Genomic DNA, 26,951 nt, shown 5'->3' with positions numbered 1-26,951 from the left:
TCACTGTATATATATATATATATATATATATATATATATATATATATATATATATATATATATAAATATATATATATATATATATATATATATAAACCTCTAAAGATGGAGGCCACTGATTTGCTGTGGCGACTCCTTGAAGGGAAAAGCCGAAAGGAAAAGAGATATAGCTACCAGCAAATGTTAGTTTGCTGACGAAGCCTCTTAGATGAGAAGCAAAACGTCCGACATCTTCAAAGAAGTACAGGTGACAGCTGAAGAAACCTGAAGACTGAGAGCTTACACAGACATACTAACACACAAACTGGTCGGTGATAGAAGTCGATTTTGGGTGGCAAGTTGCCCAATATAGCAGGGGACTCTAGGTCACTAGGTGGGGGACACCCTGAATTGGTTGCCAGCCAATCAGCAGGGGAATTACATATCCGTATTAAGAACCAGAAAAGAGCACCCCTTGCACTAAGATGACCTTGGCACGTAGCAGAAAGTTTAGCAAACAATTGTGATTTCGAAACATGGTTTATCAACCCACGGAAGCTAAATGGTGACTTGATGTTCCTGGTAAACAGGATATTGTATTCTTAGCTTGTGTTTTATCTTGTATTACTTGATATTGTATACGATAACAAAATGGAATAAAACACATTTGTGACATGGCCCAGGTTCCTGCCAGACAAAATATATCAAGTTATTTTGGGAAAATGTAATGTTTTTGTCAGTTTATTTACATTTTGAGAAATTACATGAAAATAATCCATCTTGTGAAATGCCACACAGCGTGTGACAATTGTTTCTCTAGTCCTTGACTGAATTCAGTCGCAGGTCGCCACGGCAACGGTCCACATTTGGACATGTCTTCATCAACACGCACTCGATCCATCCGGATGTGGATGTAGCGGGGCATTTCTTCATTGCACATGTCCAAACGACAATCCATCAAATGTGGTCACTCCAGGAGAACAACCATGAAACGTTCAGGTTGATCCTCCTGACCGCATGCTCCCGGACATCGTCTCTCTCTATGAAGGGTTCTAAGGAGGTACAAATCTAGAAGATTTCTCTCCCACTACGCTCTGGAAGCTCGGTCAGACCCTGAAGTTCTTGCAGACCCTGAAAGATAACGAGAGAGTCATGGGGTGCATTTATTTTGAATGAATAAATTAACACATAAATAAAGAAACAAACACACAAATAAACACACGAATAAACACACAAAAGGACGGACCTCACAGGCGGGCGGACAATTTTGAAACAACGTTGGAAATTATATTTGAAAGTGTTTTAGTCATTGAACAACAACAAAAATGGCATCAAGCTCCACCAAACTATAAAGAAGTACCTAAACAAACAAGCTTGACTGGATCTTATGTAAGTGATTTTATGAATGTGATTGTGTGTGGCATGAGGATAACGAAACTGACCTGAAGCACCAGACGGATCTTTGCTTTAATTTTGGCACATTCTTGAGTCAGCTGATCTGTAAAGCTAAGACACACAGACACACACACACTCAAAATTAGAAAGAGCAATACTGGTAATGGGAAATTATCAGTCTCTGATTTCCTGTTAAATTGTTTGAGTCTTCACTGACGAAGTGAGTTGACTCGTCTTTTTGTCGATGAAGTGAAGTGCTTCAGCATGGTCCATTTCTACGAAGAAGCCAAAGCCCACCAACACAAATATCTTTGATGAGTCCTCCCTGTGGAGATGGACAGACAGACACACACACACGCACGCAGACATACATGCGCAGGCGCACATGCGCAGTCACACACACACACACACACACACACACACAGATAGACAAATGGACAGATAGATATGGTTTACTAAGTTCAACATTATTATTGTATATGGGGAAAATGTATGTGCATACACTTCAGCCTGAACATAGAAGTTACAGCCCAGGTCAACATCTGTCTTGAGGCGCTGAGAATTTGTCTCCTGTATAAAAATGAAAATACACAGTGTCCTGTATCTTACAACTTACTATGTTTATGTTGGTTTGTGTGTGTATACATGTGCATACGTATACCTGCAGAGACTGCAATGTGTTCTTCAGCTGCAGGTAATGAGAGATCTGCTCATAAACACTGTCTCGTTGTTCTGTCACTCTTCTGAAAATGACACACATTAGTGTGGAAATGTTGGGTACTCATTCAGGTAGGATCAGAGCACTGACATCAAATGGTGACTACTGTTACTTTATTTGAACGTTATTGTGCCGATGAGCATTTTATATTTGAGTTACTTCCGGGTTGAGTGAACTCTGGCGCGTCTGGGTGCTGCTGCTTACTCGCAGAAAAAATATCTTTACAGGACACTTTACAGTCGGTAAAGTGTCCTTGAGAGTTTTGAAAGGCACTTGTAAATAAAATACAGTATATTATTATTATTCATCTGCCAGCCGATTTTATTGGCGATTATTAGCTCTTTTTTTTACACATCAACACTGTAAATATGATACACACGCCAAGGACACATTGTGCAGACTTTGCATCCACGTATTTATGAACTCTTCAGGGAAACGTGTTGCTGTCAAATACGGTTATTGTCTTCCAAATATGCAACGTGCAAGAAAGGATACGCGGTTCGTGTTCCATCGTAAAACTACAAAAAAACAAGGCCGGGTTATGAAAAGTGATATGTTCTTACTGTAGATCTTTCTTCAGTACTTCGTCAATAAACTTTTCATATTGCAGCACCTTCGAATCCACTGTATCTAGAGAATCGGTGTTAGTTTTCGAGCTAGCAGGGGGCACCATCGCCGTTTTTCCTATTTTCTCCGTCTGACACGAGGGCGCACGTATATGACGTCCCCGGAAGCTACCGCCCAGCTGTATTGTGACTGATTCAATGTGCGTCGTTTCAATGCGCTCAGGAATGAAATAAAAAAAACAGAGTTTCCTGTAAGTACCCTCTTGTTATCTTGTTAATGTTGTTGTTTGTGTTAATGATGTTTTAAGTAATGCGAATGCCTGTTTCCACACCATCGCTATAACGCGCATATTTATTCGTGGCCACGAATTTTGGTGTGACGGGCTAATGCCTGAGTAATAACATTGTCCTGTCGGGAACTTTGGGGGGGGGGGGGCATGTTGATAAGATGCTATGACATCAGGCTACATATATAAAAGAAAAGAAAATTCCGGCGGCATTTCTGTGAGCATGAGATTTAGTCCAGAGCAGGTCTTGAAAGAACTTCAATATCGATACGGGACATTTAGGTAAATAAATGGAGCGCATATTCTTCAGAACTGTCCTATTGCAGTTTACAGAGGAGGTGCACTCCATTTGCATCACAAAACGTCCATAAATGTCAATTTGTAGACATCCCCAACTTGGATGCAGTTTTTGCAACCACCAAATTACACATGTTAGAAAATGTAATTCACTTGAAGTTAATTAAATCATGTCTGTTCCGATAATTTTGCTTGTGGCGTCATCGGTGCGCACCGCGTCCTTGATGTCTTTCAAGCTCATTGATCTCAGCCTGACGCATTTCCCACGCATGAAAATGAGTGTAAAAGTAGCCGTCGCGGGACAGAGAGAATCAGAATCATCTCAGACTCAGACCCAGACAGACACGCACCTCGCAGAGACCCGCTCAGCATCGGACGAAGTTTCACAGCATGACTTGCTCGACTCCACGCCACGATCAAGCTCTGCGTGTCACCTGCCTGGGAGATCGGACAACGAACCTACTTACAAATAAAGAGAAATATCAAACTCTTTATTGGCGAGCCAGCCAGGAGGTCTCTTCCTCAGCCCAATCAACGCTCCGAATGGAAAGGACCAGATTTACCAGCCGCCCGTGAACCCGGGATCTTCACAGGAGCTCCCGATGGGCCGCCATCACCCGTCGGCCCTCCACCGTGAAACCTGCCGCACCCCCGATGGCCAACACTGTCCAATTCGCCTGGCGACTCTGCAACTAGCTGCATCGTTTATGTGCACGATCGGACATCATATATGTCCACGATCGGACATCATCGGACATCGCTTATGTCCACGATCGGACTTCGGGAAGATGCTTCATGGTCAACTCGGCCGCCGACGTCAGCGTTCTTCCTCAGTTTCCTGCAGAGCGCCATGGCAGCGCGATCAACGTCACCGTCGCCGATGACCAGCCTGTCCGTGCTCGGCAGCATGACCCACCCCACGCTTCCCAGACTCGACCGGCCCCAGCCGAACGACTCCGCGGTGAGAAGACCTTCCGGATTTGACTCGGCAGCCGCAAGGAAAGTTTCCAAAGATCGACTCAAACTGGCAGTCGTAGAGCACTCGTTGCCGTGCTCCCGTACAACGACTTCAGCCACCACCAAGACTTCCTCGGCCACCTCCCCACCGACGTGTGCCATGCCTCGTGATCGACCGTCATCGTGCCTGGCACCTCCATGTCGCAGAACGACTTTTGTTTCTTTATTTTTTCCTTCATCGCTTTCACCAATTTTGGATCCAGGAGGGGAGCCCTGTGGCGTCACCGGTGCCTCACCGGTGCCTCACCGGTGCCTCACCGCGTCCTTGATGTCTTTCAAGCCCTTTGATCTCCTCGATATGCGTCTCAGCCTGACGCATTTCCTCTTCTTTTCCTTTCGGCTTTTCCCTTCACAGGGTCGCCACAGCAAATCAGTGTCCTCCATCTTTAGAGGTTTGATCCGCATGTTTGTTTTGGCCAAGCTTTTACGTCGGATGCCCTTCCCGACACAACCCTCTGTATTTTTCCGGGCTTGGGACCGGCACAAGAAGACTTATGTCCCTTTGTGGCTACAGAACAAGCAACAAGTAAAAGGCTCCCAAACACAAAATGGTCATCGGCACAGCAACATTCAAAAACATTACCGTACACATAATAATAAATAATAAACAAATAAATCAGTTATTTTACTTAATTCCTACAATACAATACAACACAGTACAATACAATACTGATGATTATTATAGGAGCAGTTGCACAAAGGAGATTGAAATAGAAGTTGACACAAAAGACCCCAAAATGGGGCCGAGGGGCTCCACCTTGACTTCGTCACCTGGCAAGTTTCCGTTTTGTGACCATGAACTTGGATTCTCTTTTTCTTGCCTTCAGAAGCTTCGTCTTGTTGGAAGGTCAGAGGTCGTCTTGCCAAATTTGGAAGTTCCTTGACCCTTTTGGAACGGGGACCAATGTCGTCTTCCAAAAGGTTCCTGAAGTGTGCAGCAGGTGTGGAGACATCGCCAAGCGTTTCTCGCCATGACGCCGTGTCGCGTTGGCACACCATTCCGTCCGTCCGCCCGTCCGTCTACATCTGCTTCCGCTTAATCGTGACCGCAATTTTCCACTTGTTCCCACGCACGAAAATGGGTATAAAAGTAGCCGTCGCAGGACAGAGAGAATCAGAATCATTTCGGACTCAGACCCAGACAGACACGCAGCTCGCAGAGACCCACTCGCAGAGACCCGCTCAGCATCGGACGGAGTTTCACAGCACGAATTGCTCGACTCCACGCCACGATCAAGCTCTGCGTGTCACCTGCCTGGGAGATCTGACAACGAACCTACTTACAAATAAAGAGAAACATCAAACTCTTTATGCTCACATGAAAAATGGGATGCCTTCAAAAAGAAGCTCTGTCCGCGTTGTTTGCATCTAGATATACAATACCATTAAATAAAAAATGTAATTATTAATGTATTTCACATATTCTGATCTGAAATCCAATTGCCCTCCATATTCAACAAAAACAAACTAATTGACCTTGCCATTCCAAATTGTTTGAGAGTAAGACTGTCTATAGGACTTTGATATCCAAGCCCAAGCTGTGCATGCTAATAACCAATTAATGCACCCATAATTTTAAAAATGAATAAAGGAGCTTATTTTTTGGGTAACTTAATACATACAATGTGTAGAAATTTCAGGTGGAACAGTTGATGTTTTTTTTCAATGCATTGTCCATTAGTATCTGTTTAACTTAACAAGAGAGGAATTTAAAAACTTGAGGAATTGAACTTTAACTTTCATAAATGTGTGACATACATGAGCAACATAACTACTAAAGTCACACGTGTTGCTTTATTTGAAGTGTCACTATGCAGTCAATTTCATAGGCAAATTGTAGTTGTGTGTCTGTTTTGTTTTTGTGTGTTTGTTTACTAATGGAGGGTGGAAGGCGTGCTTGTTTTGTTTGACCTCGTCCCGAGATGTCGTCTGGAACTGATGATTCTCCACCATTGGCATCATCATCATCATGTGGACCAAAGTCAGTTCGGAGGTCTCCTCGTCTTTCCCCTCAGGTAGCTCAAGTGAATGCTGACTCGCTCAATGTTTGATGAAGGACTTAAAATGTGGGTGATATATTAACTTGCCAATCACGCGGGGCTATAAAAAATTCTCATCTCGTTTAAGGTTCGACAAAAATGTCTTTATTGGTTACGAAGCAGCTGCGTGTGTGTGTGCGGACAGGGCGCCGTGATTCAAGGTAACGAGAGGAAGAAGAAAAGTAGCAGCTTGCAGGAGGCAAAGAAGAAAGGGAGAATGTCGAGGAAACGAGAAGACCACGGAGAGGAGCTTAAGCTTGAACTGCAGCGGCTGGTGAGCGGAACCAAGCGCATCACGGTAGAACGTGGGTGTCAAAGTAATTTCTTGCCGAGGGCCACGTGGTGGTTCTGGTTTCCTCTTGGGCGGCCAGTATGAATTTTGCGAAGCCATAAGAATTTTTCATCCCCTCCACATATTACATACACACACACACAAATTATTGAAAAACTAGTTTTCAAATCTGAAGTAAAAAATAATGACTAATTGTGGTTTACGTGTGACCCTTTGACATTTTGGTTGTGACTTTAGTAGGTATCATGACACTTGATGGTCTTGAATTGCTTTAGCGGGTCCAATGAAATGATGTGGTGGGCCACATTTGGCCCCCGGACCTTGCCTTTGATAGCTACGCCGGAGAACCTTTCGTACTGTGTTGATAGGAGTCGGCAATGTGCCCCACATAATGTTTAAGTGTGTGTATATGTGCGCGTGCGTGTGTGCGTACATGTGTGTGTGTGCGTGTGCATGTGCGTGTGTGCACGTGTGTTTGTGTGTAGGACCTGTCCAGCAGATCATCCGCCAGTGGAACAGGTCTGGTCTACTCTGAGACCTTCACCCGTCATCAGAACCTGTGGGACCCCAAGTAAGCTCACCTACATGACTTTGTAATACGTATGTGCGTGCGTGTGTGTGGGTGTGTGTCACATGACCGTAGATCAGTACTAATGCACATTTATGCCCATCATTTTGGGGATACATTGTATTCCTATACTTATTATTTGGAGGTCTACTTTTTAATTTTCCTCATCCTCACATTCTTCAAAAGTAACATTTCCTCGAATTTTTTATACGTCTGAGCACTTACAAAACCTCCCTAAGCAACATCGTTGCTAGGACCTCGGCGAGCGACCTCAGACATACACACGGTGGCCAAGCCAATATGACACCCGTCCAAAACCCAAGTGATCCTACGCAAACGGAGTATGTCATATGTGACACATAAATTAAATCAATCCTGAGTTTGACCACTGCCCATTTTTTTGAAGAACTGCTGTAGAAAGCATTGATGTCATACGACCCTGTAAATGACTGGTGTTGTGGTTCAGTCATGCAGAAAGTCCAACCAGAGTGACATCTATCATGGAAGAGTTGGACCGACAAGGGCTGCTGTCATGTTGCGTTCAAGTGCAGGTGGGAGAGACGTTTCACTTTCTGCCTTTTTTTGCTGAAGCAGGACACTGAAGTGTGTGTGTGCGTGTGTTTGTGTGTGTGGTGCGTGCATGTGTGTGTGTGTGTGTGTGTGTGTGTGTGTTTCAGCCCAGAACAGCCACTGATGAAGAGCTGCTGCTGGTGCACACGTGAGTTCACCCAAATATGAAAAACAATCCATCTTTATGTTTGACGTCTTCTCTGATCAGGTGTGTGTTGTCCTTTCTCCAGGAACAACTACATCGAGCTCATTAGGTCCACTCAGACGATGTCTGAAACAGAACTACAACGGTTTTCAAACAAATATGATTCCGTTTATATACATCCCGTAAGATCGCACTCACACACAGACAATACAATACAACTGGATTGGATTGGAATTTTATTACTCTTACAGTGGACACATTTACATTTCACAGCAGCAAAGTTCTGAAAGGAAGAGGAAAGAAAAGGAAGGAATAGAAACAAAATACAGAGCTGCTGTAAAGGCATCTTGAAGTAAAAACACCAAAACAACTAAATAATGTGACACAACACAAAAGATACAGACAATCAGTCAATCTTTAGCACTTTCTGCCCACTCTTTGTTGCATGAAGCAGTTCTAGATGAAAGAGGAGAGGATCAAAGCATCCTTTGCACCAGTGGATCAGGGACGTCATAGTGTAATGTGCACATCTGCTACAAGCTATGTGTTGAAAGCAAACACAAAGTTGTAGCATCCATAGACCAATAGAGATTGTCGCACATCTGTGCCAATATATATATATATATATATATATATATATATATATATATATATATATATATATATATATATATATATATATATATATATATATATATATATACACATACATATATACATACACATATATACACACACACACACACACACACACACACACACTGTAAAGTCTCGTTATATCGATATCGGTTATATCGATAGTACTGCTTATTACGATACTATTTCTATGAACGCCAGGAGAAAATTTACATGCCGCAGGATCGGATATATCGATAGTCCGGTTATATCAATATTTTTTTATATATATATTGTACCATGTAACTCAATGAGTGACAGGTGTCCTGCCAGTTGTCCAGCCTATAATGCCGTACAGTTCACGTACACTACGCAGCCAATCGGAGCAGAACGGCGCAAATGTGTCCTGCCCATTCACGCCGTTCAACAGGCGTGATACTGGTGTTGTCACGGTTTGCAAAGTGGTGATGGCAGATGTGGATCCCAAAAAGCAGGCAGGAGGGAGCAGCAGGTTGTGTTTGAGAAATTGTATAAAAGTAAAGTCAACAGGAACAAAATCTAAAACATCAAAGTCATTCAAACAGAAAAAATACAAAGTATCAAATATAGACCAAGAGTAAAAGTCTGCCAAGATTAAACAAACACATACAGAGCATACATACTTGTATGCATATAATTGCATACAAAGCATACATCAACAATGACCCGACACCGGCTGGTCGTGCCGGGAGTCCTTTTAAGTGTCGCTGATTAAAACGACCAGCACCTGCGAGGCTGCAGGCAGGGCTGATCCGAATGTGACAGTCCACTGGTCGGGACGACCAGCACCTGTGCAGGTGCAGGCGGGGCCAACAGCGCCACCCGTTGGTCGCCAACCAGATCATGACAGGTGTGTTGCTCACAGTGGTCCTTAGTGTGCTCAGGGAGCTTGTGTGTCTGCTCAGACACATAAAAACATGTGAAACATGTTGAAACAAGCACGATGTAAGCACATGAACAAAGAAAAAACAAAAGTGAAAAGGTGAAGAAAATGGATAGAAAACACAGTGAAATTTGGACTCGTTCCAACTTTATTGAGTGTTCAAAGGCAGAGTGTAGACTGCAAGGTTAAAATATTCCATCAAACAGACTCCACAAATAACCCGCACAAGCCATCTGTACAATTTGAAAAGAAAAGACAAGCAAGGAAACTCACTATTAATGAAGTTTCTAGTGTGTCTGCCTGCATCTGTTGCTGTTGCAATATCACAACTTCCAAGAAGTACAACCCAGAGCTCCTTGAGACACTTTATGCAAAAAGCTATCCATTCCATCAAGCCATCAACGACCATCATAAAGGTAAATAAAACTACTTTATTATACTGTACTGTTTATTACTTTAATTACAATACAATAGTACATTTATTATACAAGGCTTATAAGGCTTATTTCATTAAAATGTACGTTTAATGGGGACCTGGGAACGGATGATTCTCATTTTAATGATTTACTTGGGAAATTAATATTTGAATACACACTTTTTGCCTTACACACACTTTCTTGGAACCAATTAAATTCGGAAACCGAGGTATAACTGTACTTAGACCCTTTGTATTTCACATAAACATGCTGCCTCTTGCTCGGATTATGTACATCTAGATTATCATACCTGCAGATGTTTCAGCATCGATGTGTTCATCAAATTAATGAGTGAATACGCACAAAACTATCTGTTGGATGCGCGTTACAGGAGACCTTCCAGGTGTCCATCTTGGCAATGGGTTCGGTCCTCCAGCTCGTTGACCAGGTGTTGACGTCTGAACTGAGAAACGGTTTTGCTGTCATCAGGTATCATCTGAAGACTGATGATTTGTTCAAGGCCTCTCTCAATTACCAAGCATAACGCATGTGTGTGTTTTGTGTGTGTGTGTGTGTGGCAGGCCCCCGGGACATCACGCGCTGTCAAACGAGGCCAACGGTTTTTGTGTTTTCAACAATGTGGCCGTTGCAGCTCGTTACGCTCAGAAGAAGCACAAAATCAAAAGGTGTGTCTTCGATGGTAACTCATTTACTTCCATTGACTAATTTATTCAGGAATTGAAAATATGACATAGAGCGCCATTCCTGAATTAGTTCGGGTTTTGGTTTTTTTCTTGCTTGGTTGCCGATAAAGCGCTGGCAAGACCTCTGGCAATAGGGACAGCATTTTCCATTTTTTCCAGCTTCAGCTGTTGTTAAAGCGCTAATAATAATAATAATAATAATAATAATAATAATAATAATAATACATTTCATTACACAAGTGCCTTTCAAAACTCTAAAGGTCACTACTGTCACAGGACAAGTTTATGTATTACATTGTATTTTGGACAGCTGCCCTCAGTTCAAGCTCATATTGTCAAGGTCTGGTTGGCGACCAACGGTTGGCGCTGTCGGCCCCACCTGCAGCTGCACAGGTGTTGGTCGTTCCAAACGGTGCCAGTTAAAAGGACTCCCGGCACGACCATTCGGTGTCGGGTCATTCTTCCACGGTTTGCAAGGTGGTGAAGGTTGTGGATCCCAAATAAGCAGGCAGGAAAGAGCAGCAGCATGTATTTGACAAATCTTATTAAAATAAAGTCAGCAGGAACAAAATCTAAAACATCAAAATCATCCGAACAGAAAAGTAAAATGTATCAAAGAAAACCACAAGTAAAAATCTGCCAAGATGAAACAAACGTGACAGGGTGAAGCAAACACATTCAATGACCCGACATAGAATGGTCGTGCCGGGAGTCCTTTTAACTGCCACTGATTGGAACGATCAACACCTGTGCAGCTGCAGGCGGGCCCAACAGCGCTATCCATCGTCGCCAATCAGAACGTGACAGTCTGCCCCTGATCGGAACGACCAACACCTGTGCAGGTGCAGGCGTTGGTCGCCAACCACATCGTGACACATATAACTCCAGACCCGTATAATTTATGAAATAACTGTTTTTTTCTGATGAAAGAAGAGGGTCTAAGCTTTCTTACGCTGCATTGAATGTTGATGTAGTCCTAAAACTCAATATTCTGTGGGTCCTGGAATTCGAGTGATAATGAAAAAAAACTCCATTGGAGTGGACACATTTTTGCGCGTCTGGCAGTGAATGAGTTAAAAGTCGGGCTATGAAGAAACTCATTGAGTACGTTTGGATGGAAAATGCCTCTGTACGAGGTTGGGGGTGGATTTCAATCCACAAAATGTGCCTACTGTACTACTGGATTAACATTCACACACACAAAATGAGGATATTTAAGACATTTTTGCAGCACACTAAGCTAGGGGTGTCCAAACATTTTTTCTAAGGGGGCCAGATTTGGTGTGTTAAAAATGTAGTGGGGGGCGAGGCAACCTTGCGGACGTTCTTCACATATAATAGCATTAATTTAAATACATTTCAGTTTGCCATTCTGTGTTTCATAATTGCTTTTTTATTTTAATTTCGGCTATCTTCAGCATGTTCATCTGAAACAAAATAGAATTTACATTAAAAATTGAAATTGAATATTTACTTTACTTTTGTTAAAACTAACTTTTTTTGTAACAGTTGTACAGAAGCAATTGTTCTTTTGTAGTTTGTTGCCATTTTAGAAAAAAACTGAAAATGGCCATTTTAGAAACATTTTTAAAAAATTAGAAAATCACCATTTCAGAAAATAAAATAATAGAAAATCGAAAATTGGGCGAGCTCATTTTGTCAATGTCTGCCATACTAATTTGCTGTTCTTAATTGAGCCTGTAGATGACAGCACTTAGCACACACAGGTAACAGCGCTACTGCCCAATGTAGTTATTCGACATGTGGGCCAGACCTTATTGATTTTATGACAGGAGGCTGTGGGCCGGATGAAAATTGACTATGAGCCGCATTTGGCCCCCGGGACGGATTTTGGACATGTCTGGGCTAAGCAATGCCCAGCACACGGGTGCCTGGATTTTGAACCACTTGCTGAGAATATTTTGACACAATTGGAAGCAAAGAGAAGACATCTTCAGACAACGTGAAGACATTAAAAAAGTGAGGATTTTAAAAATGGAAGCCACTGACCTAACCATGTGAAATTGTGTCTTTGTGTCAGGGTGTTGATCGTGGATTGGGACGTTCATCACGGTCAAGGTATCCAACGTGTTTTCCAGGATGACCCCAGGTGACCTCTCCTCACTTTGAAAAAGCGCAAAAAAAATAACAAGCCTGTTAAACGCTGTTGAAATGTGCATGAATGCATGCGTCAGCGTGCTGTACATGAGCGTGCACAGGCACGAGCGGGGCGCCTTCTGGCCTCACCTGCAAGAGTCTGACAACACGTTTGTGGGCTGCGCCCCCGCCGAGGGTCGAAACATCAACCTGGCCTGGTCCGCGGTAAGTCATGTCCATTCTTCTCTGGCATCACGTGACCCAATCTTTGACCACTCAGAAACAAAAGTTTGCAGGTACCCCGTTTCATATTCCGTTGTATGAAATCCATACACTCTTGTTTGTAACTTTTGCCACCCGGTTGTAAGCCAATTCTGGTAGTGATGCTAACTGAAGCATCATGAAGCCATCCAAATGGTTCCCTTCTGGGCCACAGTCTCGTGAAGCTTCACCTGTTCTATTGTGCCATCATGTGGAAAATAAATGTCATGACAGAACGAGTGATTAAAATGCTACCGTTGATTTGATGGGGTCAAAATATGCGGAAGAGGATTAGGGCCAAACGGGAAAAAAAATAAAGTTGGCAAGATTCTCACTTTATCTCAGAATACAGTTTTAAAAGTCAGAATTCTGAGCTAAAAGTCAGACTTCTTCTTTTCCTTTCGGCTTTTCCCTTGAGCGAGATCCACCACAGCGAGATTAAAATCAGACTACTGAGATTAAAGTCAGTTTCCAGTGTTCCGCTCGCCACAGTGTGAACCCGGCAGATTGATTAAAAAAGTGACATTATTCGTCATGATCTGCCACAGCACAAGATATAAACTCTCGGGACAGAGTACAGTGATACCTTGGCTTACGAATTTAATTGGTTTCCAGACATAGTGTGTAAGGCGAAAATTGTATATCCCAAACAATTTCCCATGGGATACCATTAAAATTAGAATAATCCGTTCCCCGCTCCCCATAAAACATAATTTTCTACTTTCTTATTTTGTAAGCCTTAAAACTACACAAATATACCTTATTTTACTTATAATAAATGTGCTATAGTATTGTAATTAAAGAAATAAACTGCAGTGTATAATAAAGTTGTTTTATTTACCTTTGTGATGGTCGTTGATGGCTTGATGGAATGGAGTGGCCGGTTTCATCAGCATCAAACACTTGATGAGGAACGTATCCTTCTTTTTCCACCATTTTGAGGAATGATTCCTTGTAAGCTTTGGCAGCTCTATCGTCAGAACTGGCTTTGTCACCATGACAAATGACACTATGAATCCCTGTCCGACGCTTAAAGTTCTCGAACCATTTGTGGCTAGCATTTAAATCATCAATGGATGACGAACATCTAGGTTGCTGTGCTTTCTCTGCGATAATGTTACCTAGTTCCTCATCAAAAATAAGCCTAAATTTCTCCACTGTGAGACTAATAAAGGCATATCCAATCCAATCCAATCAATTGTGTTCTGTTTAGCTGGGTTGATAGCTTTTTGCATGAAGTGTACAAATGGCTTGTGCGGGTTATTTGTGGAGCCTGATTGATGGGATATTTTAACCTTGCAGTCTACACTCTGCTTTGAACTATCAAAGAAGTTGAAACGAGTAAAAATTTCACAGTTTTCTATCCATTTACTCACTCTCTCTGTCATCTGCCTATCTATTTTTATTTGCAGCTCTGTGTTTCTGTAACCCCCCCGCCCCCCTCCGCCCCTTCACCGCTGCGTTCTTGACCAATCACGTGCATCTTTAACTGAAGACTGGGGGCGGGGAATAGAGGACAAAAAAAAGTCGGCTGCCATTTCCTTGTTAGGAGAACGGACTCGTTCGCGAACGACACATCACTCATTGTGGCGCTCCGTGTGTCTCCCAAAAAATAGTTTGTATGCTAAGATTAAATTCACGTGAATTTGACATTTGTAAGCCGAAAATGTCACGTATTTGCAAGGTGGTGATGGCGGGTGTGGATCCCAAAAAGCAGGCAGGAGGGAGGAGCAGGTTGTATTTGAGAAATTGTATTAAAATAAAGTCAACAGGAACAGAATCTAAAACATCAAAGTCATTCAAACAGAAAAAATACAAAGTATCAAATATAGACCAATAGTAAAAGTCTGCCAAGATTAAACAAACACATGCAGAGCATACATGCTTGTATGCATACAATTGCATACAAAGCATACATCAACAATGACCCGACACCAGATGGTCGTGCCGGGAGTCCTTTTAAGTGTCACTGATTAAAACGACCAGCACCTGCGAGGCTGCAGGCGGGGCCGACAGCGCCACCCGTTCTTCGCCAACCAGATCATGACAGAAAAGTTTGTTAGCCAAGGCCTTCGTAAGCCGAGGTATCACTGTAGTTGGTAATCAATGATGTCGAACCACCCCGCTCCCCCAATGGGATAAAAAACAGTCCCCCAAAATGATTCGGTTGACTGAGAAATTTGCTGTCCCCTTGTTCAGGCTGGTAAAAGTGATGCAGACTACATGTGTGCTTTCCAACAACTGCTGCTTCCGATTGCCTACGAGGTAATGCTCACTGCTTCCAGTCCAGAAAACACTTCCATCTTAAAATGGCGCCCCCCCCCCCTCCCAAGCCCCACTTCAAACTTTTAACTGTGTGCCTCTGTGTGTGAGTGAAGTTTCAGCCCCAGCTGGTTCTGGTGTCTGCAGGTTTTGATGCCACTCTTGGGGACCCCAAGGTATGACAGGGTGATTATGACAACACATTGGTTCCGTTACAATTTGTTGAAAGATTAAAAAACAACAACTTGCAATCACAAAACATTTTATGTGGGATCGACAGACAAATTCATGATCCTAAATGATTTCAGGACACTCCCAGACCTGTGTATCTGTGTGTGTGTGTGTGCGTGTGTGTGTGTGTGTGTGTTTGCGTGTGCGTGTGTGTGTGTGTGTGTGCGCGTGCGTGCGTGTACGTGCGTGTGTTTGTGTGTGTGTGTTTGTTTTCAGGGCCAGATGTGCGTGAGTCCCGAATGTTTCCAGACACTGACACACATGCTGATGTCTTTGGCAGAAGGTCAACTCATTTTGGCTCTTGAGGTAAAAAGAAAAAACATGCACGTACTGTATCAAAACAAACACACCAAAATGGCTGTGAAGCCGGTGTGCTAACCACTCGACTACAGGGCCGCCCTATCACCATTGATGTAAATTAATTTTTATTTTTGAAAATCAGCATTTTAGAAAAAAAAAAAAAAATGAAAATTCCTATTTTAGAATTTTTTTTATTTTTATTTTTTAGAAAATCTGCATTTCAGAAAAAATAGAAAAGTGCCATTTTATCAAATGAAAAAAAAAAAAAATTGAAAAAGCATTGTGGGAACATTTTCTTTGTGTTTCTGGTGAATACCAACAACCAAGGCCTAAAACAAGGGTGTTCAAATGACAGCCGTAGCAATTTTCAGCAGCGGACGAGATGACAAAGAAAGGCAGAAAACAAGCTAAAAATAACATTTTGTGTCGTTCGCGAGGTTACTACAAAACGGGAAAAATTGTCAGATTTGCAGGTTGCCTTTTGACTCGGCGAAAGCTTGAACCCACCGTCTCAAAGCTTGAACACGCCCCACATTGCCACATGGGCCACATTGTAGTCACGGTTTCCTCTTGGGGGGCCGTTATGAATTTGGGGAAGCCATTTGAATGTTTCATCCCCTCCACACAACAGATTAATCAATAACTAGTTTTCAAATCTGAAGTCAAAAATTGAACTGTTATTGTTGTTTAAATGGGACAATTTGAAATTTTGGTTGGAACTAGCCTGGAATTTCACAAGTTTGATTTGGTTTCATGGGCCAAATAAAATGATGTGGAGGGCTTGATTTGGACCCCTATACTCTGACACCACATCCCGCGCCCGCCAAACTTGTAAAAATTATAGTAAAAACAGTGCCTGAAACTCATGACACAAAGTTAGCGGACACCAGGACAGAAAACTCTGAAAAGTTGCCGGCGGAAACCAGGGCAAACAACTCTGAAAAGTTGCCTGCCCAGCCATAAAGTTGCCTGCCCCATTTTTCACAACGTGAAACACAATAAGACAACTTATCGCAAAAACAACCATTGTTGCAAAGTATAAAGGATTTTTTTAATTAAGGATGTACTGACAACAAATGCTCTCCCATTTAAATTACGGTAAATATCTCTCGCGGAAGATTTTGCTCCAGTTGTCGTTTGTTCGCAATATTGCGTTGTCTGATTCAAGCAGACTAGGCGCCTTTCAAAACGCTCAAGTACACTTTACAGTCAAGGGATAATGTATGTTTACGTTTTGTAGCATCATAAATTTTGTTAGATTCTTTTGAATCTTTTTTCTGGGGCTGAGGTTCCGTGCCTGTACTTTGGAAAATGATATGCAAATGCACGACCTTCTGATGCTCGGGAAAGTCCGGAAGCAAGAAACAGGCTTCCGATTGGCTGTCATGCCGCGTATGCAAATTTCAGCTGCAGGTAGGATATTAATACAGCCTGTCTGTGTGCTTGGCAACGATACACGTGTACTGTTTGCGCGTGAAGGCGGGGGCGTCCGTGGAGAGTTTGTAGAACGTGCAGTCAGGACAATCCATCCATGATTTTCTGGACTTTAACACAAGTAGATATTATTGAGCTTGAGTATTTCGATGTGTAATATGTTTTGAATGTTGAAAGTGATTCAATTTTTCAATAAATGTTGATATCTTTAACTTTGCACCTTCGATTGAAATTCATTAAACACAGATGCAATCTTGATAAATCACAGTGCGTATGTTATTTTAATTTATTTACATTTTCTCCTCCCAGTATTTGCGAAATAGTATGTAAATGCCATATCTTGCATATTACTTGAGACACATCTATTAACTAATAAGGGCTATTTTTCACATTTGAAAGACAGTTAATAAATTGGGTTGTAGTGTTCTTCCTGTACTATGAGATTTGCACACACTACATTTAATGCTTTAGTATATCCGGGCCAAACACTCCCTCCAAATGTTCCTGGGCCGGCCCCTCTGTCAAATTTTAGAACCCATTGTGGCCCGCGAGTCAAAACGTTTTCCCACCCCTGCTCTAGAGCCTTCCACTTCCACCTGATCAGTGACAGTTGCAGGTGTGTTTTTTTTTCTGCACGTTTAGGGAGGTTACAACCTGCGGGCCACGGCGAAGGGTGCTGCCGCTTGCGTTCGTGCATTGCTGGGAGGAGCCTGTGCAGCGTTGGCTTCGCCTACTGCTCCTTCTGATTGGTACCTGGCACACACACACGCTCACGCTCTCTCACACACACACACACACACACTGGGTTACACTTGTGAATTTTTCCTCATATTTTATGACCTTTTGGGTTGTGGGGGTGGTGTTAAGGTGGTGTTGGGTTGGGTGGGGGGTTAGGGGCGGGTGTTCTTCCACTAAATAAGCAAACCTCAACAGGAAACTACCATTTTTATGTTGAAAAGTGCTCAATAAATCAAGTTGGATGGTCTGATAATTAAAACACTTGGGAACTCTTACAAACCATGAATAAAAAAAGAAATAAACTTCAGCTAATTGAAGTTCAAAATAAGTTCAATATATCAACTCATATTAGAGGCATATTAGAGTCCCTGGAGAGAAACTCAGAGAGGCCACACTGAGGTGGTTTCGACATGTCCAGAGGAGAGAGAGAGTGACTATATCGAGAGAAAGATGCTGAGCCTTGAACTGCCGAGCAGGAGACCGAGAGGAAGACCAAAGAGTAGGTTTATGGATGTTGTCAAAGAGGACATGAAGGTAGCTTGTGTGAGAGAAGAGGATGCACAAAACAGGGTTAGATGCAGGACACTGATTCGCTGTGGCGACCCCTGAAGGGAAAAGCCGAAAGGAAAAGAAGAAGAATTGAAGTTCAAAATATCTTGACTCGGTGATGGCGTAACATTTTGACATTTGCTTCCGTGTCTTAGCGCTTTGAAGTCCATCTCTGAGTGCATCGCGGCTTTGTATCCATATTGGACCTCACTGCAAGTGTTGGGTAAACACACACAAGCACACACAATATCTTCGTGCCAGTGCCGATTTATGATTGGCATACGTTTTTATCTTATGTCTGTTGCATTGTGTCTCCTTTAGAAGGCGATCATCTTGCTGAAGGACAAGTTCTCAGATTAGCAACCGACAATGTGGAGAACCCGCCGTGTCCCAATGTCATGACAACGGGCCTTGTGTACGATGAGAGAATGATGGAGCACCTCAACATGTGGGACAGGTAATCGCGGGGGAGCTTGGTGGGTGTCCAGCCCTGGCCCGGATGACTGACATGGTCCAATAAGCTCCACTTTGTCCGCAGCCATCATCCCGAGCACCCGCAAAGAATCGCAAAGATCTTCTCAAGGCATCAACAGCTCGGGCTGGCGGAACGTTGCCAGCGCATTCCGTCTCGCTTTGCCACCGAGGAGGAGCTCGCCATGTGTCACACGTACGTGATATCATCCATGTTGCTTAGCGTGACATTTGTCTCCACTGTGGCAAGCTACAATTGGAACAGTCCTATTTTTTGATCCCTCTGTCTCTGTCTCTCTGTCTCTTTTGCTCTGTCTCTCTGTCTCTCTGTCTCTTTTGCTCTTTCTCTCTCTCTCTCTCTCTCTCTCTCTCTCTCTCTCTCTCTCTCTCTCTCTCTCTCTCTCTCTCTCTCACTCTCTCATACACACTCTCTCTCTTAGAATCTCTCTCTTAAACAAATAAAAATACATACATAAATAAACGAACAGATACATGATTACATAAATTAATACACACATAAATAAATGAATGAATGAATAGATGGATGGATTGATTGATTGATTGATTGATTGATTGATTGATTGATTGATTGATTGATTGATTGATTGATTGATTGATTGATGAACAATGAAATAAATACATTAATGAATGAATGACTGATTAAATAAACAAATACATGGATGGATTGATAGATGGAAGGATGAATGAATGATTAAAATAATAAATACAAAAATAAATGAAGCATGAAATACATAAATAAACAAATGACTGATTAAAAACACAAACAAATAAATGGATGGATGGATAGATTGATAGAGGAATGAATGAATGATTATATGAATAAATAAATAAATAAATGAAGGATTAAATACATAAACACAAATAAACAAATAACTGATTAAATACATAAATAAATGACTGATTAAATACATAAATGAATAAATACATACATTTACAAATAAATAAAGGATCAAATTAATAAATAAAGAATCGACCGCGCATGACTGTTGATATTTGTTCAGGGCGGACCACATCCAGCGGATGAAGTCGACCTCGACGATGAAGAACAGAGATTTGCACAAACTGGGCCAAGAGTTCAACTCCATCTACATCAACAATCAGAGCTTCCAGTCGGCCCTGCTGGCCGCCGGAAGCTGCTTCAATGCCGTGGACCACATCATGACGGGACAGGTCGCCATCCCGTCGCGCACCGCTCATCTGATACGCGTGTGATCGTCTAAGAGCGCCTCATTGACGTCATCTATTCATCTTGCGTGCGTAGGTGAGAAGCGGCGTGGCTATCGTGCGCCCCCCCGGCCATCACGCCGAGAGCGGGACACCGTGTGGTTTTTGTTTCTTCAACACGGCGGCGCTCGCCGCTCGCTACGCCCAAAAATCCCACCAGGAAGCGCCTGTCCGAGTCTTCATCCTTGACTGGGACGTCCACCACGGCAACGGGACTCAGCACATGTTTGAAGACGACGACAGGTGAGATGTCGCGCGACCGCCGCGCGTCACGTCAGCTGATTGTCGGCGCGACTCTCCTGTTCGCAGCGTCCTATACGTCTCCCTCCATCGCTACGACAACGGGAACTTCTTCCCATCCTCGGAGGACGCCGCCCCAAATCGGGTGGGCGTGGCGAAGGGAAGGGGCTTCAACGTCAACGTGGCCTGGAGCGGCGGGAGGATGGGTGACGCTGAATATCTCGCCGCGTTCCACCATATCGTCATGCCGATTGCCCTGGAGGTGATACACGCGCTTGCGCCGCCATTTTGTCGTCAATAACAACAATGCATAAATGACAACATCTGTATTTCCTTCCCCTCGCCCCCCGCAGTTCAATCCGGCACTGGTTTTAGTGTCGGCGGGATTTGACGCCGCACGGGGCGACCCCCTGGGTGGATACCGCGTGACCCCCGAGTGCTACGCCCACCTTACGCACATGCTGATGTCGTTGGCTTGTGGACGACTTTTACTCATACTGGAGGTGATTTGTATCCCACACGTGACATTAAAATGAAAGGGAAACACTTTGTACACACAAACAACTTTTTTGTTGTCAAACATGAAAATAGAAATTACAGAATAGTATAAAGTGTTGTATTTTCTGCCATTTTTATGAGCTTAAAAATATTTCAGGGTTTTATCAGAATTTGTCACTATACAATCATAATTATTATTTTCCGAGATGATCCTTCTTTAAAATGTTCATGTTCCTTAGAGCTTTTCATTTTGGCCTTAACATTTTCAGAAATAAACTATGTTTTGCGACACTAAATACAAAAACATGGAAAAAAAATCGCCACCTTTTCCATTTCTTATCATTTTGACAATAACATAAAATTATGGTGAAATCGGAAAAAAATCCGCCTGGCAAAGTAATTTTAGGAGAATATTGAAATCAAATGCCGTTTTATATATATTTTGGCCTTCAAATGTTCTGAAATAACTGATTTTTTTGAGACATTAAATACCACAACAAACAAAAAAACTGAACATTTTCAATTTCTAATTATGTGCAAAAAAATTTATATTATGGCAAATTCCACCTTGCAAAGTAATTTTAAGAGATTACCAAAATGAACGCCGTTTTATATATATTTTGGCCTTAAATTTTTCTGAAATAAACAAAAGGAAATTTGACACACAAATACAAAAAAAAGAGTGGCTGCCTTTCCAGCAGCTCATGTATTTTGTTTTTCTACTTTCATTCCTTTCATAACTTTGCTGCTGTGAAATGTAAATTTCTCCACTGCGAGACTAATATAGGCAAATCCAAATCCAAAAATAAGCAAATACGTAGTAAAAACGTCAAATTTTCAATGTCTAAGCATTTTGCCAAAAACTAAAATGATTGGTGAAACTGAGAAAAAATTCCACCTGGTGAAGTAAATTCAAGATATTATTGAAATGAAACACTTTCAAAAAATGTTCAGAAATAAACACATTTTCTTTTTCTTGAGACACTATATCAAAAACAACAACAACAAAAAAAGCCACATTATCCATTTCTTGTCATTGTGCCAAAAATCTAAAATTATGGCACATGAAGTGACGCTGATCCCTGATTGGACAAAAGGGTAATCAAATCAAGCACACCTTCTGTGACTCGTTTCTCACTGACCTAATCGGCACCTTCAAAAATCCACACGTTCTTGCTTCTTCCGTTTTAATTTTATATATAACATAAAGTCCAACATTCATCCTGAGCCGCAAACAAAATTGAATTGTGCTGCCCGTGTGCATTGTTGTAGCTTTCCGGTGACCTTTCAAAGGTGCGTTGGATTTTCTTATTCTGGTGATCCACAAAAAAAAAAAAATCCATTCTATTACGAATCACGATCATCCTGACTGTGTACTACGAATTCATCAAAAATAAAACAAATGATCGCAAGGCTCTAACGCTAACCAACATTGTCGCGTCACAGGGCGGTTACAACTTGACATCTATCTCCGACTCCATGGCCATGTGCACGAGCACGCTACTGGGTGACCCTCCTCCTTTGCTGGCGACGCTCCTTCCTCCACCTCACAACGCCGCGGTGGCAGCCATCAATGAAGTCATCCGGTACCACGCCCCCTACTGGAAATCATTGCAGATAAACAGTGAGTGAGGTTTTTATCAGGTAAACATACAGTACAACCTGAGTTTTTGTCTCGGTTCTCGACCAATTCGGATTTTGGCCCAAAATTTTGGGGTTTTAGTGCCTTGGTTTACAACAGAAAAATGGGTTCTTGACCAAACTGAGCACACCTGAATGCACCACAAGACTCCCCTCCGCTTCCTTAGACGTCACTTCCTCATGTCGTGTCACATTGTGACCGATGACGCATTAGTGTTGTTGAAACTTTTTTTTTGAACAAGAAGCAGACATGTTTGGCTGAGATCTCTGCAAATGCTGTAAAAAGGTTAAAATGAGCTTTAAAAAGTTTTCTTGACTTGAAAGGGATTAAAATATTTATATTTAACATAATGGGAAGTGCTTTCGGTTTTCGAACAAATCGCTTTTTGAACAGGTTTCTGGAACGGATAATGGTCGAAAAACCCAGGTTTGACTGTATTTGTCTGCGTTAGTGTTCATTCACTTCGTGGTGAGGACGAGACTGCTGGCGGACTCTTCTCTGCATAAAAGAACCAAACTTGAACTGGACCACATCTGCCAATTGTTGGAAATTTGCCTTAATACCATGTATTTTCAATTTAGGGAAACATTTTACAAACAAATTCATGGTTGTGCTATGGGCTCACCAGTTTCACCCATAGTGGCTAATCTGTACATGGAAGAGATGGAGAAACAGGCCCTCACATCCTCCCCGGGGACAAAATCTAGGCACTGGTTTAGATATGTGGACGACACTTTCATCATAATTAAAAAACAAGAAATTCAATCCTTCACAGATCACCTCAACTCTGTAGATATCAATATTAAATTTACTCGCGAGGACATGAAAGAGAACCAACTAGCCTTTTTGGATTGTAAAGTAATTATAAAAGAGGACAGAGCGCTAAAAACAGAAGTCTTCAGGAAGGCCACGCACACTGACCAATACTTACTTTTTAATCCAACCACCCACTACAACACAAACTAGGAGATATCAGAACCCTCCAGGATATGGCTAAACTAATACCAACAAGCGTCAAAGGTAGAGAAAAGGAGTCAAAACCTGTCAGGAGAGCACTCCCAAACTGTGGGTACCCTCAGTGGTCTTTTAACAAATGTCAAAAGAAAAGAATAGGGAACGAAACCAAAAATCCTGAAGATACTAAATTGAGAGGAGTAGCAGTACCTTACATTGCATGGGTTTGTTAAAAACTACAAAGGGTCATTTGGCAACACAAATTTTCTACTTATTTCAAACAGATAAACACTTTCAGACAAAAATTAGTGCATCCTAAAGATAGGCTGCCAAATAAAAAACAAAGTTATATAGTTTATTCAATACATTGTAAAAAATTAAGATTGTAAAGAGCAATACATTGGGGAGACTAAACAAATTCTCAAAAAAAAGACTATCAACATCGCAGGGATAATACTAGTGGACCTCAATCGGCAGTACATATGCACCTAAAAGCTAGCAACCACTCATTTGACAACAATGAAATTAAAATCTTAGTGAAAGAAAATAGATGGTTTGAAAGGAGAGTAAAAGAAGCTATTTTCATAAAACGGCAAAACCCTTCACTAAATCGCCATGGTGGTGTGAGGTTTAATTTCGATCGTTCGTACAAGACACTGCTGAGAGTGTTACCCCACAGGTTTAGTTATGCTGATCAGGTGATACCAGAGCAAATGGGGCAATCAGGCCAGTCGTAGACCCCATAATCAGTCAGGACAATACAAGTAATCAGTCAGTACAATAGAAGCAATCAGTGTATATATATATATATATATATATATATATATATATATATATATATATATATATATATATATATATATATATATATATATATATATATATATATATATATATATATATATATATATATATATATATATATATATATGTATATGGTCAGCGCTACCGGCAAATTTTTGTTAGCTGACGAAGCCTCTTGGATAAGAAGCGAAACGTCCGACACCTTCAAAGAAGTACAGATGACGGCTGAAGAAACCTTTTCATTGATATTCATTCACTTAAAAAAAACAGATCAAAATCCATCTGTTCTTAGTCCCCGAATCCCTGCGAGCAGCTCTGCCTTCCCCGAGCGCTCATCGGAAGCGGAGTGGAAAAAGCAAAAGCAGGAGGTCAAGACAAAGCGGTCCAGACCAACCACCACCGCCCCCTGCTGGACTGGAGGGCAATGCAGTAACAGTACAAACAAAAAAACACTTTCATATTTTTGTGCAGCATGGCATCTTTTGACAGTTTTTTTTTGTGTGTGTTTGGACCCATCAGGCAGACCACAGTTTGGAGCAGCTCTCACAAGGTTTGGCCAGCCTGAACCTCAATCCAAGTGTGGACCCGCCCCAGCTGGAGGAGGAATCAAGTCAAGTGACAACTGAGCAGAACCCGGCCAGGCTTGATATGAGTCAAACGTCCTCTGAGCATAGCCAATCAGCGGAAAGCTCACAACCACCAGTGAGTTCAAAGCTTCATGGGTTTGCGACATCATCGGTTGACTGTTGCCATGACAACAAGCAACCAGTATGGCAATGAGGGGGAGTCGCATTAATGTCATTGTTAATCTCATATATTTTTTTTCTGATTGCCTTGTAATCACGCTCAGGTCACAATCGTCGCAGATGTTGACCCCGGTGAGGAGGCGGAGCCTGGGGGAGCGTGCGGTTGGTCTAAGCCTCAAGGAACTCTGGAGCTGACGCGTGGCGTTCAGATGGTCAGTCAGGACCTTGTCACCGCTTTGGAATTTCCTTCTCAAATGTAGTCGTGTGTGTCTGCAGGCCCCCATGTACGTGGTGGACCCTCTGTCCTGGTGTCCTCACCTGGAGGCCATCAAGCCCCCGCCCCCATCTGGCATCGATATCTTCCAGTCCTGTCAGGACTGTGCCTCAGAGGCAGAGAACTGGATCTGCCTGACCTGCTATAAGGTGACTCACGGATTGTACAGGCAGCGAAAAATGGCCGTTGTCATCCGCAAGGGGGGATCTTGCGCTTTGTCAAATTTCATGGTGTTTGCATCACTAAAGTACATTCACACATGTCATCTAATTATGATGTCACACGTTTTCCCCGACGTCAGGTGGCGTGCGGCCGCTATGTCAATGAGCACATGTTGATGCACGGTGTGACGGCCAATCATCCCGTGGTACTGAGTTTCTGCGACCTCTCCGTGTGGTGCTACGCGTGCGAGTCCTATGTGCACAACCAGGTGATGTTTCGCGGGTTGCTTGATTGATTGATCAGTTGGTCAATTGGTTGGTTGATTGGTCAGTCGATTGATTAATTTATTGATCGATTGGTCAATTGATTGATTGATCGATCCATTGATTGAGTTTTTTGGTTGATCGATCGATTGGTTTATTGATTGATTGGTTGATTGATCAAGCGATTTATTAACTGTTTATTTCGAACACACACTACCAAAAAAGGTATCCCTCTCTCAACTTTACCACAGTTTCACACCCTAATGTTGTACCACTGTGTACCAATCAACTTGTTTGTTGCGCGCAGGCCGTGTTTGAAGCAAAGAGCGCCGCCCACAGTGCCAAGTTTGGAGAGAAGATCCCACCTTGGAGTTAAAAGAACTCGTGAAGAGTGCTCAGATTTGTACAGATGTGATCATTTTTACAGCGCAGCAGTGTTGAGAGGGGGGTCATTTTATCACTTCCACCTACTTCCAACACATTTTAACTTGCTAAGGTGCATTTCCAATTATGAACATTATCATCCGCTCAATATTTAGAAATAGGCGGCTCACATGGCTTTGAGTGGGGAAAAAAGAAGAAACCCTCTAGAAATGAGAAGCGAGGCGTGCTTGCTTGCTTGCTTGCTTCCAGCAGGTTTTTGTCACTACCAATTAAAGGTTACGATAAAACTCAAACACCACCAAAAAAAAATTCATTATCACAAACGTCTTGTAGCTTAATATTAACATGCTATAGGAAAAGCCACCAGTGAGCAAACAGGGCTAAATTGGTGACGCTATTTGCAAATTTCCTCTTTGTGGGACTATTAAAGGCTTTCTTATTCTTATTTATAAAGACCCTCAAACCGCTGCTACTTCACCACAATGTGTTGTGCAATACCATTTCTAATCTATACAACCATAAAGTTTAATAATAAAAAAAATGTTTTTACAGTCTGTTTTACAGTCTGTTCTTCCAATCATCATTTTTTCCTTGCAGTTACGTGCGACGAGAACAAGATGTGCTCACATACCACATCCAGCCATGCATTTTTAAATTTTATTTTGGCTTCTCATGACGGCGCTGGCTCAGCGAGAGTCGAAAAAACGCCGGACTGGGTAGACAAAATTGGACACAACTTGAAAAACAAATGAGGCATAGCCCATTTTCAAGTGGCGTCAAGATCTCTGATTCAAATTTTTGACTCATCAAGCTTTGCAGAAGCCTGAGAACCATCCTGCTCGCAAGAAAATAAAAAACGTCAATCA

The 26,951-nt window shown here is 42.3% G+C and overlaps 2 protein-coding genes across 5 annotated transcripts; one reads left to right on the top strand and one right to left on the bottom strand.

Annotated features, from left to right (window-relative positions):
• Positions 1 to 704: 704 nt before the first annotated feature.
• Positions 705 to 2,800, bottom strand: uxt (ubiquitously-expressed, prefoldin-like chaperone). Its single transcript, XM_089006339.1, has 6 exons — positions 2,656 to 2,800; positions 2,036 to 2,117; positions 1,877 to 1,944; positions 1,592 to 1,699; positions 1,422 to 1,485; positions 705 to 1,110 (listed from the first exon to the last, which is right to left on the bottom strand). Exons 1-6 carry the CDS (start codon positions 2,763 to 2,765, stop codon positions 1,048 to 1,050), a joined length of 495 nt encoding a protein of 164 aa, XP_088862465.1. The 5' UTR covers positions 2,766 to 2,800; the 3' UTR covers positions 705 to 1,047.
• A 21-nt stretch (positions 2,801 to 2,821) lies between these two features.
• Positions 2,822 to 26,634, top strand: hdac6 (histone deacetylase 6). Of its 4 annotated transcripts, XM_089006312.1 has the most exons (30): positions 2,875 to 2,909; positions 5,087 to 5,200; positions 6,143 to 6,274; positions 6,444 to 6,572; positions 7,076 to 7,161; positions 7,625 to 7,709; positions 7,836 to 7,876; positions 7,959 to 8,055; positions 10,218 to 10,315; positions 10,408 to 10,512; positions 12,572 to 12,640; positions 12,726 to 12,852; positions 15,088 to 15,153; positions 15,267 to 15,326; positions 15,598 to 15,687; positions 17,758 to 17,864; positions 18,558 to 18,625; positions 18,724 to 18,859; positions 18,941 to 19,069; positions 19,896 to 20,064; positions 20,156 to 20,361; positions 20,428 to 20,620; positions 20,712 to 20,861; positions 22,303 to 22,480; positions 24,549 to 24,691; positions 24,776 to 24,958; positions 25,107 to 25,214; positions 25,279 to 25,425; positions 25,578 to 25,706; positions 26,009 to 26,634. In XM_089006312.1, exons 3-30 carry the CDS (start codon positions 6,182 to 6,184, stop codon positions 26,075 to 26,077), a joined length of 3,261 nt encoding a protein of 1,086 aa, XP_088862438.1. In that variant the 5' UTR covers positions 2,875 to 2,909; positions 5,087 to 5,200; positions 6,143 to 6,181; the 3' UTR covers positions 26,078 to 26,634. The 4 variants fall into 4 exon arrangements, with proteins under 4 accessions (XP_088862446.1, XP_088862429.1, XP_088862438.1 ...); XM_089006320.1 differs by lacking the exon at positions 5,087 to 5,200 and having other exon boundaries at positions 2,822 to 2,909; positions 24,549 to 24,685; XM_089006303.1 differs by lacking the exon at positions 5,087 to 5,200 and having other exon boundaries at positions 2,822 to 2,909.
• Positions 26,635 to 26,951: the final 317 nt, after the last annotated feature.

Source organism: Hippocampus bargibanti, linkage group LG01 (assembly GCF_051943395.1).
Source record: "Hippocampus bargibanti isolate YZ-2025 linkage group LG01, ASM5194339v1, whole genome shotgun sequence".
Classification (NCBI taxonomy): Eukaryota; Metazoa; Chordata; class Actinopteri; order Syngnathiformes; family Syngnathidae; genus Hippocampus; species Hippocampus bargibanti.
The sequence above is the reverse complement of the archived record's forward strand: the minus strand, read 5'-3'. Positions and strand labels throughout refer to the sequence as shown.